Source organism: Acromyrmex echinatior, chromosome 3 (genome assembly GCF_024713525.1).
Source record: "Acromyrmex echinatior isolate Ae372 chromosome 3, ASM2471352v2, whole genome shotgun sequence".
Lineage (NCBI taxonomy): Eukaryota > Metazoa > Arthropoda > Insecta > Hymenoptera > Formicidae > Acromyrmex > Acromyrmex echinatior.
In genome coordinates, this window is record NC_141854.1 from 10,814,672 (window position 1) to 10,831,962 (window position 17,291).

At 30.7% G+C, this 17,291-nt stretch overlaps 1 protein-coding gene across 1 annotated transcript in view; it reads left to right on the forward strand.

The window, feature by feature from the left end:
* Positions 1–17,291, forward strand: part of rho-6 (serine protease rhomboid 6) — a 123,308-nt gene that overhangs the window by 93,868 nt on the left and 12,149 nt on the right. Inside the window, 1 exon segment of the mRNA XM_087404761.1 lies at positions 14,453–14,715. Coding sequence (XP_087260887.1) covers positions 14,453–14,715 — 263 coding nt within the window.

Genomic DNA, 17,291 nt, shown 5'->3' on the forward strand with positions numbered 1-17,291 from the left:
TCTCGGAAACGCGGGAATACACCGAGAAAAATCGTCTTGAAATATCATGGAGCGATTTACGTGTTTACTTCTGTTCTTCCACGGATCTGGAAGCTTTCTTATGGTATTTCCGTTTCTAGGGTCGTCAATGTCTTCCAACTCCTTTTTAAGACCGGCGGCCAAATTCAATATTTTCTTATCGCGTTTACACTATCGAGTACTCGGTCGTTTGTTTACAAGCCGAAGAAGACATCGTCGTTCGCGTTTGGATATGACGCGTTGGTACATATATAAAATAGAACGCTAACTCGACATCTAAAGTGCTTTTTTTTATTCCTAAATTCTCCTCCATAAAAGGCTCATGAAATTATTTCCGAGTAATTTTTTTTAAATTATAGTTGATACAATGGAATTTTCATCCTGAGTCAAATAATACAGCAGTAAGTGTTTGCTTTTCTTTGTTCACAATTTTTTTTATTTGAATATCGAAGAAGACATTCTTATAAAATATAATTGTTATAATTAAAAACTTGTATTTTGTTCTATACAACATAGATGTAAAGAAGAGGAAAAAAGAACAACATATAAAACTTATGTACAAAAAGAGAATACAAAGAAGAAAATTTTTTTCACCGCTAAATAACTCTTAAAGCGCATTCGTCTTCGAACAAAAAAAAAACAAATTAGTCCAGACACTAAGGGACTTGCTATTGCAACAACGATGACGGATCGAATGTAATCACGTTCTCGTGCGCCATGAACCAGAAAACACGGAGACAGTCGCCGTAATTTCACATAACACTGTCAGACACTATAATACCGATGTAGACCGAGAACTATTTGAAACAGCACCGTAATCGAGACGTGTATCTTCCGTGTGCTCGCGAACATAGTTGAATTTCATAATTAATCGCTTCGTCCTCGACAGACGTTTGTCAAGCTTCTTCACGGGTGGATTCCGTGACTTGGCTTGGGTGGAGTTTCCGTTCTAAATCGTCGTAGACGATAGTCACTCTCGGCAAACTTCTCTTCCAGTGAACGCATGAATTTTCGAATATCACGACTCTAGCATGTCGGGTGAAAGCTCCGAATCGCGCTTCCAACGCTCCTGTGAAAAATGGAACATAAAAAGAACATAAAAAGAGTACACGAATCAAACAACCCGAAAGATATTTGAGACACATCTGTCTGATGTTTGAAAGTTAAAATGTTTTTTAGATATTTATATTTTTTCTGTTAATTCTCATTTTATTAATCGTGATAATATGGCATTTATCCACGTTTATAGTCTGTCTCTGTAGTTTGTTAAACAAATTTAGAATCACTTTTTTTAAATAATTATTAATCCTTCATTAGAATCACTTTTTTCAATATTTTTCCAATGCTTTTTTCATTGCTTATAATTTTTCATAATTAGAAATACATTGTTTGATATCGTTATGTTCCTCAACATTTGACGTTTCAAAACAAATGTAGAATTTATTTTTATGAAAATTATAATTGAATTGGATTGGATACGCCATACCTAACTGTGTCATTCCCGTAATGTGACATCGAGGGATTAAGAAATTAAGGCATATTTATGTTGTAATATAAAAGATATAAAAAGAAATTAATTAATTAATCTCTAACGTTTGTAATTCTTTGAACAATTCGCTAGTTTTAGTCATTTTAATTACACAAATTTTAATTTTAAGTGAGATTTAATTGTTTTAGTTTAATGAAACGATTCAATTAGAGTAGAAGGAACGGAATAGAGAGCTGATTAAGCGGCACGGGAGTAGGAATGCATTGAGAAAGATACTTGAAAGTATTCTCCTGTCGACAAGCGAAACGCTGAATAACACGTTAAACGATTTCTTAGCCGCCGTGCAATTATTTTATTCTTTCAAGGAAGCTGTGTGCTTTAAATATTGCTGTGAATATAACGACTTTTCCTTTTGTAACTTTAACTCATTTAAAACATCTTAAGGAGTATAATGCTAGTGCATGTACTTCATGTAATTTCAATCTACAATTATGCGTAGGTTAACCTCAAGGCGAGCATAGTGTAACTCCATAAACGTCGGAAGAGCTATTTTATGCAAAAGTAGCGATTAATGAACATGTAGAATCCAAGGAACTCGTTACGACGAAAAGGGAAATATTTGCATGTTATCTTAAAGTTACACTTGTAGCAGCTTAAAATAATTTGTTATTGTGGGGAGGTTACTAATTTAGGAATATGTATTTTCGTTCTTAAGTTGATTTGTGAGTGAATAAACGACGAAAAGAACTTAAGATAACGCAAAAGTTATTAAAGATCTTCACTCCTAATAGCACAATTTATTGTTGCAATATTAACTCAATATATCCCCAATCTTTAATCAATATTTCACTAATGAATTGTGTTTGATACAGATATTATTAATTTTTTTTTATTGAGACTATAATTATAAATCTGTTACTTAATAGACGATGCTTATAACAAGAAAATAATTTTCTATTTCTCAATATGACAAATGAAAGTACGTAATACGTTTACATAACAAACGTAAAGTACTAGGAAAGCAGTGCGAGAGAAAAAATAAATTAGAGAAGTGATAGTGTATAAATCATCACGAAAAATTTGACTGTAATCTATAACAATCAGATATAATAACATTTGTGAAATATATTTTTATAAAAAATTGAAATGCTGTAACAATGTAATGCTTGTACAAATCAGGACTTTTCATTTAACATAAACTTTACGCTCTACGTCATCTTAAAAAAAAAAAAAAAAAAACACAACACATACATTTCACGTTTCTGAGAGAAAATAAAGTCAATATTATTGCGATACAGTTTGACGTCGTAAAATTGTTAACGATTGAACTTCGACAGTTCTTTCATAAATTATTATATGACATAATAAAATTGTATATTACATGCATGTCTCGTAAGAATCTACAGATGAGATTTATTGAAGATGTTATGATTACTGAAATATTCTATTTTAATATAAATAAAAAAAGTATTTTAATATAAATATTATTACATTTAACAGAATGTATCTTTGATACAGTATATATTTATTAAATATTTATTACATATTTACTTATAGTATGAAATTTAAATTAATTTCATAAATTTTTGAACATTTATTATTTATTATAAAAATATTTATTATCATTTTCTATAAAATTAACTAATCTTAATAAAAAATGAAAAATTATATTGCATAACATAGTAGTACGTTATATATTCCTTCACAACATTAAAGGATTATTTCAATCGATAGTACACGGAGAGAATTTTTTCTTAGAATTTACCCTAAAAATATGGTAATCGTGGGACAACATTGTATTTCGAAGAATTTTAATGTAAATCTCTTTCATTCATTAATACAATAAAGTATAAAATAAGTTTGATCAATTTTATTGAAGTGCATGGTAAAAATCTTTAAAATATTATATTGTATCACATTACCATATTTTGAGATAAATTTTAAAAGAAAATTCTCTCCGTGTAAGAATAATAAGTTATGAATTTATATAATTTTACAAATAAACGACATCTAAAGATTTTTAAATGCAAAATATGTTTATATACAATATTTTTGTGAATGTTTAAAAGATTATGTCAGAATGTACAACAATATTTTGACTGATCGATTATAATTAGCTGTTAAAATTTAATTTGTTGCTTGAAAAACAACAATGCATTTAATTGAAATTCAGAGATAGAATAACTGATTATGCTTTGTTATCAAGTTCGGTTCACGCAAATTAACGAAATTTATATTAAGAATTTTGATCATTACATTTCACACAGCTTGTTCGAGTTTGAAGGCGTTTTAATTAAACAGATAGCACGCAAACAGCGCAGAAATGTAATTTATTCCCGTGTACGTCGGCGTAGCGGTACGCGTTAAATTATTCTTCAGCGATTTGCTGAATAATTTACGCCTCATGCCGAAATAGCATCTTACATACTCTCGTAGACGGAGAAATATGTTTAATAAATTTCTGCAGATGCAGCAGCGAGAGTTACCTTCTGTAATATCTTTGACAGTGCAGGAAAATTACAACGGAACCAGTATGAACGTAAAGATGTGTGGTGTAACACTATTTCATTTTACCTTGAACATAAGACCTGCATTGTAGTGTTAATCTATCATTTTGTTATAAAATTATACGTGAGCTTTTATGATTTATTTATCAACATATAAATATACACATAACCGCACAATTACATTTTAATTTTGTTGACTGAAAGAAAAATAATTTTTATTTTTTATTTTTTTATTACAATCTATTAATATTATTTTATGTTCAATTTTATGTTACTGTAATTATGTTTCATACGTTATTGTAACATTTTGTATTTTAATCGAAATAATTTAATTACCGATTATACCACTAGAGACTTATATTTTAATTAATATATTCAATTTTATTTAATATCTCCTTATTTTTTCTCATTTAAACACAACTTTTTAAAAAACTTTTAAAGTGTATTTAATGTATGAAATTTACTACAGCAGAGCGTTATTAGCGATTTAAAGGAATTTGTGATGTGAATAATTTTTTCTACCAAATTGATTTAATGCAATTAAACCTCGCTTCAAAGACAATTACTTTCGAAGTGTTCACATAAGCAGAACGACAAAGGATGTAGCTTTGACGCCATTTTACAGTTATGCGTTCAGCGATTTTAAATCTCGTTAGACTTCAATGAAGATGCTTCGGCTTAAATATTTAAATATTTAAAAAATTATATGCATATTTAAATAAAATAATATGCGAAATTATATGCATATTTTAAAAAAAGAAAGATGTAATAATAATTTATAATTTGCATTTAAAATAATTTTTTGACTGCTTTGTGCTATTTTTTTTCTAAAATTACGTGTTTCGCTATTTTTGTTATCAATTCGAAATGTATAGTACATTAATTTTATTAAAAGATATGTAATATATATATATATATATATATAATATATATATGTATGTATATATATGTCATGTCTATAGGTATCTTAAACTGAATTAAAATTAAAGATAATATTCATAGTTTATCAGTTAATAAATAATTACAGTTTTAGTGAAAAAGAATTATATGAATTTATATTTGATTTCTCTTAAAATATACACAGTTAATTATCTGTACTTTACAATGATGTCTTATCAATCATCTACAACTAAAATAAGAAATAATAAGAGAAAATGAGAAGTTAGAACAACATAAAAGAAAATAATTTATAAAATATAAGCGGTAACATAAAAATATTATGATCTTTGTTTATTTGAATACAAAACAGAGGATTAATACATTCCGATTTAGATTTGACTCCATCCAGTTTCAACAATTTTAACGTGGTATTTACATTGTCACCGCATCTCTCGGTTCTCTCGATTTGTTGCGAAAATGTCAAGGTACACCACGGACGCACATTTCGAGCATCTCCGTAAAATGACAAAATTATTCCGCGTGTCCTCGTGCAATTTTTATTCGCGCCCGTTTTCACATCCGAGGCTTTATAATATTTCAAATTTTATTTTGACACCGCGAGATTGAGGTGGCCCGCGCGGCAGCGCCTGGGCACACAGGCAGTATATCGCGCGATACCGTGATTTCGTAATATCGCGTGACGTACACGTAGCAATTTCCGCTGGTTCTGAGAGCGAGAGAAAAAGAGATCACGAACTTTCCGAAAATTCCCGCAAATTTTTCCGCGTGATGACGGCAACGACGTTTCTCGTTAGGTACCTTTACCTTAAAACAATCGATCATTTTGTGCCGTTTTTCCTCCAAACAACGTTCCATGGTAAATTCGGGGATCATTCAGACAACGCACACACGCAGGTTGCAATTTTGATTTGTGGCCAGCCAGACAGCATCGCGGCGTTTTGACACACGTTCACTCACGCTACGATCGGTAACGTCGCCGGGATTTTGGGATATCAAGGCTTCTCGACAGAAAGTCGATATGACGTCGCTGAAAATTAATGAGCCAATCGTAGGTATTCACGCTATCGTGGAATAATTAATGACGCAGGTTGGTCCCTCGCGAAACTTTCGACGTCGCAAACTCTCGAAAGGAAGTCGCATTATCCCTGTTAACGAGTACTCAAATATTTCTCTCGTGCAGAACATGTCTTGTGTCTCAGTTTATTGAAAAAATATACATACATATATATATTATATATAAGATATCAGATGACTGCGAATAATTTCATAATTATTTAATAATAAATATGCGATGCATATTTATTATTATTATTTTAGATAATAATATGTATATTTATTAATTTAGATAGAAGAATTAGGTAGAAGTTATTTTTTGATGGCGATTAATGACGTATTGAGTAATGTCGTGTGATTTAATTACTTCTGCGCATCTATGCACTATTTAGCATTAGAATCATTATAGATACGAATGACAATCGTCAATAATGCTAATTAATTAATCAGTATTATCTTCGTGATGCGGCACGATGTGATAGATTAATTAAATTCTGATTCTATCTCTCTGTCAATAATTGCACTTCAGCTTTAGCCGAGTAGGATAAATATGTTTCCATTGATCTGTCATTCTTTTGTTGCTACTAAATATTGGTCAAGGAGAAATTCGATCTGTCATTATTATTTGTTAAACCCATTACTAATTAAACTTTATTGATTAAGGTTACACTATACAATCTATCAAAACAAATAAGAGATATTAAAACATACACATGAATATCTTAAAAGTCTAAATTTTTTATACATACATTTTATTATATTATATAATAATTATATTATATAACATAATGTAATATAATTTATATATGTACATATATTTCTAAATTAAGGCAATAACTTTATTTTACGTAAAATATATTCCTTATATATAAAAAACTAAAGATATGATTCGTACGAAGATTTTGTTATTAATTATGATGAATGATGAATGATGATTTATTTTGTGAGCATTATACTCTCGAACATGTTGTACGAACATTATTAATATTACATTAAAATATAATGATGAGAATTATACAGATTGCAAAACCTTCCCAAATACAAGGTAAGAATTAATAATTTTGTAAAAATGTCCTGAGAATTTGTTAAACATGATAGATTATACTAGAATTTCTTCTTTGTCATGCATGAACGATAATTCCGGAAGTTTCATATGTTCTACCCAGGTCATCCAAGCCCATCGATATTCGAGCCGCGTCTTGGGCAGCCACAAATATCGACAGGTACGGAGATAACGCGAACACACCTACTCCATTGTTCTTTGCACCGCGAGAGCCTCTAATTACGGCTCCGGGTTCGCTCGGGTTCGCTCTCAGCGTACCGCTTGATTTGCGTGGCCCACGGACCGATGCCGGCGTTACGTTAATTACACGCGGACAGGTACACGGTTTTGCCGGACACGTCAATGCTTCATTAAGCCGTACCCAGGACCCAGATCCCGCGCGTATTCCGATGAAGTCGAAGTTTCATCAGCGATTAACGTCCGCCGCATGGTGTAACTTGCGAAACTATAATGTTTCTCTCACTGCCGTGAAAATACTTCAGATCCAAATTGCGCGCGTTAATGCGAATTTTCGCACGTCCGAAAATGTTGAAATCGACAACACAATGCGGTTACGTGTAGTTTCACCTTGTCATCTCATCATGTCACGTTAGCGCGTTATTCATGAAAATTAAACTCAAAAGTATTTAATATTTAATAAAAATGTAAATTACATAAGATTAATTATTATTATTATCAATAACATTTGGATATACGAAAGTAAAGTATTTTTGAGATATTTAAAAATATATCAAAGGCAATTTTGAAAAAAATCATCTAGGGTAACTCTGGTATATACGCCGCACCTATCAAAAACTTAATTTATCAAGTATTATTTACTATGTTTAAAGTAAACGGACTATATCAGTAAAAACTTTGTACTGTCTACTATTATGAAAAAAAAGATTAGAAATCTGAAATATTTATATTTCCGTATTAAAAAATAAACTTTTTTAAACCCTTGCATTTTTGCTGTATATTCCTGTATAGGGGTGGGATATATGACTACTCATAGGGGGAGAGGGGGGAGGTATGTACGGGTCATGAAAAATTTATAAATAATGCATATAAATAAGACGTAAAATGACACAATACTTATAAAATGCGTTTATAAAGTTTTATTAAGGAATAAGAAAAAAAAATGATAAATATGTATATGAAGTAATAAATAATAACTACAATCTTCCCACATGTATTACAAGTGTTATGACGTGAGGTACATATTTCATGTAATGCGTTTATTGCATTTAGTGCACTGAATTCAATCTGCGCACTTTGTATGCTTTGGGCATAAATCCCGTCCAAAATGCCGTATATCTCAAACAGGTGGGATATACAAGACAACAAACTAAACAAAGAATACAAGAGCAAAGTACTTGTACAATATTTTGTTATAAAACACTTTACTATTCCTCTACACTCATGCATCACAAAATAACCATTAAGTTTTTTGCACGTCCTAGTAATCATTTTACATAGATTATAATTTATGATGGTGCTACTTAACGCAGTGACAAATCGATTCAACTCACAATAATTTCATTAATATTAACAGTAAGAAATCGTAACAGAGAGTAGTTGCAGAAAAATTACCCCGATTCCTTCTATTTTTTTCTGACTTCTGCGGCGTATTTACCGAAATTATCCTACAAGTTTATCGCCAAACGATAACTATTTCGTTAATATAAAACGTAAGCGAATCACGATTTTATATTTCAAGTGTAAAAGTTTGTAGTACATATAATTATCGAAATTATCTAGTTAATATGTAACCTCATTCTATGTTGCATCTCCGCGTAATACCGTGACGTAAATTTAACGAAACGGCAGAAGCATAGGCCAACGCAACATCCACAATGGCGAACAAAGAGTTAATGCCACCGTGCTAGAGCAACGATCTATGTCCACGTTCGCGTAGAATTGATATTTCTGAATTATACGGCGGTGAATCGCCATTTACGATGGCGTCGTTCTCGCGCTATGCCCATTCCGCCGTAGCACGAAATACGGCCGCCGTAGATTTTACGAACGCACGCACGCACGCACGCACGCATGCACGCTTGTTCGCTCGCTTATTCGCCACACGCGTGCAATGCAGCCAGCTAACCACGAACGAACGTTCATTGATCTGCGGTCGAAAGTGCACCGTGCGCTTCCGCTTCCGTGCGGCTTCGCTCTGCGCTTTCGGCTCGTTTGTGCCCTTCCTGAATAACAGGCGAATAATCTTCGCCAAAAGCCTCAAAGGCGAATACAAATAATACATTTCATGCACAAGAATGTTTATATCGAGAAAACCGATTGCACTGTTTGAAATATAAAACGATATCGTTTAATTAAATTCTTCTTCGTTGTTTGTAAAAATAGCAGTCGTAGACATATAAAAAATAAATAAGACAAATAAAAAGATTAATAATTTATAAGATTCATTTCAGATATGAGATTGTAAAGTCTTGTAAATTATGGATTTAATCCATTCTTGCTTGGAATATTTTACACGGTAAAAAACATTTTGTATTTAACATAATGTAATTATTGGAATATTTTATGTTAAATTATTAGATATTCGATACTTATTGGGGTTAAAATAATACAATTTATGAGTAAGCGAACAAATAACATAAAAATAATGTTTTTTTAAAAACGTAAATTCTAAAATAAATGAATTAATGAATGAATTAATGAATAAAATATGTTTTAACGTATTATAAATGTTAATTTTAACGAAGAAATATAATTGCTTACAAATTGCATCAATGTTATGTTTTTTGTGATAATTTTAAACATAATGTTTGTGTTACTTTTTTAACATATATTCCTCTTGTGTTACATTAATACAAAGTTTAAGTGGACTGTTTAATGAAATGTGTTAATTTTAACACAAATTTTCCAATTATGTAAAAAGAAAATTACAGAAAGGTTAAAAAATATGAGCCTTAAAATTCATGTGCTGGAACGTGACTGTAATATTTTCGAGAGAAATATGAAAATATTGTAGACATACATAATAATATTGTAGACACGCACAATTTATCGTTTCATTAATGAAATCTTCTACTAAATGAAAGAAGGGGTAATTTGGATTTTAATTATACAATATTTAATAAGGAATTATGAACGAACTTTCTGACATCGCACAACGATATTACCGCAAATTTAGATTCATACTTATTATCACTTGGGTAACTACAGAAAAAACATGCGCGCGAGTTAACTAGAAATTACAGCTTTTTGCATGGGTGAGTTAATTCAAGACAATAATGCGAAGAGCTAATAATACCCTTGCCAGAAGCGGCACCGAGCATAATGCAGTTGGCTCGAGCACGACTGTGCTTCATGGAAGAAAAGGAGATATAGATCGAGAAAAGATGATGCGACTATCGTCTTATACCAAAAATTTTGTACACAATCTTATAATGAAGGGATACAAAATTAAAAATAAGAGAATAGTTTCCAGAAATATATAATTTAGATATGAAAGAATTATAATTTTAAGAATTTTAGAAAAGTTATTTAAAAGAAAAGGAAAAGAAAGGTTATTCTCTATCTATATTTTAATTATTTTATATATTTTATAATTGAGGATTATTTAAATGAGTTAAACACGAGCTAAAATTGAATACTCAAAGTACAGAGAGTAGCTGTATGAAAAAGCAATAGGGCCTCAAAAGGAACGTTCTAAAGTTAATGAGCGCCAACGAGCTTGCAGGCATTTATGGTGCGACGCGAACTACGCGAATACAGTTATGCATTATTCGCTCGACATCGTGCATAGACATTACGCGTGCATTTGGAATTGCGGTACACTGGCAAATGAATCTGTTCGAGAGATAGAGAAATGAAGTGGTACTGATAGAAGAGACAGATAAGAACGATATGTTTGTCGATCGGGCCGCCACGAAAAGCGGAGGGTGAGAGAACTTGTGGCTCCTTCTGCTTTTCTGTTGGCTCGCTTCTCGTGATCTCTTTGTTCGACCGTCAACGCTCTTTGTTCGTGTTTTCGGGTCACCCTAGAATTTGCCGTTGAATTGTTGGCTCGCCGAGTTTCAGCTCCGGTGTGCCACACCGCGAAACTGGCGGATACCCACGAAAACCAGCGATTTCGGTGTGATGCTGTTCTCCCCGTTTGTGCCCCGCTTTTCGCCCGTTTCGGTCTAGAACGCGTGAGATCGAGTTTTAAGCCGGTCAGGCTATGGGAGTAGTTGACTAGGTGGCTTTAGTTTGATTGTGGAATATAGTTCCGAAGAATTAATCCTGACAAATACGAGCATTGCTCTGTAATTCCAAACATTCTCTTTATGTATCACAGTTTCACAAATATATCGTGAACATATTCTATTTTTGTATTAAAATGATTGCAATTATAACGTAAAGTTTATTTTAATTATTTAGAATTATGTCGAAAAGAGTGAAAATCAGATGTATTGTAGTGTCAGATATTTTATGCTTGTTATTCAAAATAACTTCTCGGTTTCATGTTTTGCATTTGCATGCGAAAAGTTCACAACTATTCAAAATCTAATATATGCGAATTGAAAGTGTATCGTTGGTAGACCGGAAACTGATTATCGGACAATGAAATGGGCTGTTAATAATAAAAGAATTAGCTCTTAAACTGCCGTCTAATAAAGCGTTGATGAGATAATGTTAGCGTGAAATGAATCAACGTACATTCAAGTGTGAAATTACACTGTTGGTAATTGTATGTGGCCAATCATATACAGAAACGTACATATGTATTATATAGCTGATATCGCGTTTCAACAGTACCTTTATGAATTCGATTATCTTTTACGATCCGCTTCTTTAAGGAAGCAAGTCCTAACAAATCGAAACAGAACGTAGTAACAACTATTAGTGGCTTGATGGCAGTATCTCTTTTGACGAAATTTCTCTTGACATTTAACAATCATGAGAAGATTCCAATCTGTGATTCGAGCTATTCTATTGTTAATGGTGATTCAATTGCATTGCGAAATTTTGCTAGCCGCACAATTTGCAGTATCACAAAAAAGAATGTAAAATATTCGGATGATATAATCATCAGTTCGGAAGACACGGACTCTGTTCTGCCATCAATGCCACCGCATGTAATCGACGCGTCACGACATAAGCCTCAACCATCAAGCAAATTACATAGACATCAAGAACATTTGGATGATGCGGTCGATCTGGACAGTTCAGAATTACATGCGGATCCTACTCCGTATATAATTGAAGTACCATAACGCAAGTTATCACTATTATCAAGCGAATTGAGTAGATATCAAGCATATTTGACTGACGCAGCTGTATATCTGGATGATTTAAAGCGAGCTATATATAATCAGCTGTATGTAATCGTTTTTTTGTCTTACAAACCTCAGTCAGAAAGGAAACTGTCTTCGGATGTCTCAGAAGAACATTTATACGATGCATCAGACAAATATTCAGATGAAGTACAAGAACATACGACCAACGTACCAGATCTGGATTCAATAGCATTTCCTTCTACCTATGTTGAATCTGCACATTCATCTCGAAAATGCATTTGTTAAAATTCGCAAATATTGAAAGTATAAGTATCAAAATTTTTGTTACACAATGACTACAAACAATCGAAATTATAAGAAAATTGAAACGATTATCAAGATTATTTCCAGAAGACAGAATTAGATAATCGTTGTAAACTGATTCTTAATCATTTCGAGAATAACACAGTTATTGAAATAAAAAAAAATTGTAATAAACTGTAATGTTTACATGGACAACTATTAAAGTATCTATAACATATTGCATGAATGATTTGAAGTATCTATGCTATAAAGAAGAATAATCATGGTAGTCAAGAATTGTTTACCTTTAAAATTAATGGTCACTGTAAAGAGAGACACACAGTGATATTATGTATATATTATAGAAGTAATAATAAATTAGTCGAGCTAACTGTGTTAATATATATTACGCGCGCGCGCGCACACACACACACACACACACACACACACACACATACATTAGTATGTAATATTTTTGAAATATATTATGTAATAATAAATAGTAATGTTGATTATTATGTAAATTAAATTTAAATTTTGCCATTCTGTAATAAAAAAATTATCATCACTGCTGAATCTGTATTTATAATTTTATACGTTTCTCTGGTAATCAAAGTTAAAACAGTCCTATAATAGTAGCACCTATAATGAGGACCTATAATAATAGTTTAATAATAGAAATTATCTTTATTTAATAATGAGATTACACCTTAATTTTATATAATTTAGACTCTGAACTTTTTCCTTTTTGATCTTTTCGTTAAAACTGTTCAGTTCCCTTATTCCGAGTTTACGAGTCACTTTATACCTACATGACAAATTCCGAATACGAAGTATCGTTTCAAGATTAACCTGTGCCCATACATAACGTATGCAGGCGTACAAATTGCGCCGTTCTGCAAATTGCTTCACGAAACACGTCTTTCACGCCATTATAGGATTTGCGGCTGAATTATAGAGGCAGGCTTCCATATGGGAGAAGCCGACGAAAGCTGACGATATCTGCGAACTAAGCTACCGAAAGGCTGACTTCATTGCAAGTGGTGAGAGCGAGAATCGTTACTAGGATTGTAGGACTACGTGTAATGGCTCAATGATTATCGTTACACGAAAAAGAAAATTTATAAATAGTTCTCCTCGTAAAGTTACGATTGAAGTCTTATTTTCTCGACTTTCAGCGGCTTCCACTTTCTCTCTCTCTCTTTTATCTTCAGAAAAAACACATGTAATATATTTTCTTGATTCTATTATACACACGGACATTCTCTACACGCAAGACATAAAATTATTAAATGAAAACTATATATGTTAAATCAGGTTCTTTATATTGCAACATATAATCTCGTCTTTTTTTAGAGAAGTTTTGTAAATTCTATAATTTTGATTGAGTGTGTGTGTGTGTGTTTACATATTACATTATAAACAATAATAAGATAGAACAAGGCTGTTATATAAATAAATCATTCAAGTAAAACCTTAAACACATTGAAAAATACAGGTATAGAAGAGAATAAAAAATTTCAATCTGTCAGAAACTTTGTATTCTAATATTCATGATTATTCTCTTATTTCCTGTTCCTATTGCCTGTGCTTTTCATTATGTTTAAGGCTTAAGAGAAACTCCAAATACTGTCAAAGTTAAATATTAGAATAATATTTTTATATGTATATTAAATAAATACATTTATTTTTAGATATATTATAAATAGCTTTCTTATTAGAAAATTTTAGAAATTTTTCAAATGATTCATTAGACAAGCATTTAAATCTAAATCATCTTATTGTATTTTAATCTTTATAATGCGTTGTGTATTGCAGATTCCACTTAAAATATATTTTTCTTAATGTATACATTTATCTAAAAAATGTACTATTTTGCAGTAATAATCGTAATTCTTTCTGTTCGTTTAAGATACTAAAATGGACGCCGAGGCAGCGTTGCTGGAAAACTCGCCGACTTTGTCGACGATATCATCGGATTCTACGGATGCGACATACTCGGGACCCGGCTCGCCCTATTCCCCGGAATCACCGATCATCGTCACGTCCTCCTATAAAAAAATACGTGACGATGAAGTCACGCCCAGACCAACGCCCAGATATCCACTGCCATCCAGGAAGCCGAGCTTCCGGATACGACCGCCCTACCTCATGATCTGTATCAGCATCATTGAGGTGAGTGAATGTTAAATATAAAGTAGCTGCATGATTATGATATACCATTTTATAATAATTAGTACTTGGAACGTTGTTATATAGGGAATTGTAACAATCTGCTTTAATTATAATTATAAGAGACGAGCAATCATCTCTTTGAAAGCCACAAAAGAAATAATTATAAATTACATATATTATTTTTACTTTAGTATATTATTAATAAAATTTGTTTGCGATTTTAGTTTTGTGATTATGTAAGCATCAAGTATTGTTTACAGATATTACAACATAGATTTGCATAAAATGCAGTAACTAAATCAAAGTCATCATCTACGTTTTCTCATTGCAATATATTTTTTAAAATCATCTCTTAATACATACATATAGTAAAATAAATATAAAAATGTAACGAAAAATAATAAAATACGCGAAGAAAAGAAACAACAATTTTTTAAATAATTGTTGTTTCTTTTCGTATATTTTTATATTTATTTTACATTTTTTATATTTATTTTATTATGCTCAAATAAATGTTGCTTTAGCTAAATAAAATTCTTTTATCATAGAATGTGAAATATATATAAGTAAGTATTTCAGGGAATATAAACAAAGTAGAAAAGAACGACTCTAAAAACACTATGCATAAACTCCAAGATTTCTCATTAATGGAACCATCATGTCGCGTTCAGTTCTCGAGAAAGGGCAAAAGGAAAGCGCGGTGGGATTCCTTTCCAATTATACGCGCGAATTCGCCGGAGAACGATATTCCGAGATATCTGATGGCGAAAACTCCAAAAAAGTAGAAGCTCTTGGCTTTTTCGCTCGATAATAATCTTGAAAACTTTTTTCGTCTCGCGTTTCAGTCAGAAAGTGAATAAGCAGCGAGGGATACGCGTAATAAAAATTCGCGAATTTAAAACCGCAAAGTTACGCTACAATTTCTTACTCGTTTACTACGAAGCACGACGAAAGTTAATCACTTAGCCGCGCTTTCTTTTGACTCGTTTTACGAGTCGTAGCAGAACGAGATCAAAGTAAATACTCGCTGCAGATGTTTAACAGTCCAAGTTCATTGTGCAAAAGACATGAAAAGATATAAGATAATCAAGTATATGAAAATTAAGCATAATTACATTCTTCGACCTTTGAGGATTTGATTGAATCAAATACGCAATCTGATGAAAAGTCTGCAATTTAGAATTTATTATATATTTGATACATTACATACGTCATTTTTAATTTTAATTACTATTGTTAAAGCAGTCGCGTTGCAATTATTTTTATTGCTGTAATAAAAATTTATTAAATTTTTCTACATACATTATAATTTTAAAATTAGTACCTTACAGGTTAATAATAAGCTACGTTGAAAAATGTTAAATTTAACACATTTTACATATTCCAAACAATTCATTTAAATTTTTTGTTAATTTAACAGAAAATGAATCTGTTAGAAAATAACACAAATATTATGTACAAATTATTATAAGAAATTATATAATTTTAACACAAGTACAAAATTTTTTACTAAAGTTTTTTTTACTATGTAAGATCGTTAAATATTAACGTATTTCTTGTACGTTATTTGAAAATTAAAAATAACAGTTCCTAAATTATTTCTTTCAATTATTACTCTTAAAAAGTTAAATTTTTTAATTTATCTCTCTCTTATAAAATTGATGAAAAATATAATTAGTATTAATATATCTATAATATATTAATACAATATATGATGCATATGGATTGAATTGCCTTACGAGGAAATTATATAACGATGAAATTATATAACAATTCGACATAAAAGATAAGTATCATGTAGAAAATTTGAGAGTTCTTGGAATGATATGTGATTAATAATTCAGATCGATACGAAATTAATTTTCATTTATATATATCTTTCACTCTCGAGAAAGATCTAAAGAAAGTTAGTTATTATATATTCGATATTTTACTAAATGTGTATTAAGAAAATAGAAATATATTTATATGTATAATATCCAAAAAAAAAAATATAAAAGAAGGTACAAAGTATAAGAAAAAAGAAAATCACAAAAGCATTTGTATTATATATTATTAATAGGGAGAGGGACTTAAAAATAATAAAAGAAGTCAAATCTTTTTATTCGAAAAAGATAAATTATTTTCTGTATATTTTGAAATATAGAAAATTTGATATGTTTAAATATTTAAAAAAAGAAGTTGAATATATAGCCTTTGCGCGAATAATAGACAATGCAGATTATGTAAGTTTTCAACGAAAGTTTCCAAATTATTAAATTTGATTTTCTATCTCATTCTGATAGAAACAGAAAAACTGTATGTTTTATAAATTAAATTATTATAATCGTATAAAATGATAATGAATAGTAAAATGTTAACAAAAACAATATAAAAGCCTATATAAATGATTAAAATGAATTAGTGTTAATGAAAATTAATGTTAATAATTAAAAGGATGTAAATATTTTTTTGCGATTTATGCTTAAAAGAAAATTTAATATATATATATATATATATATATACATTAGAAAGAATTAGTTACATCAGTGAAAAAATTTTACATACATGTGCGTGACAAAAAAACGTTAAAAATA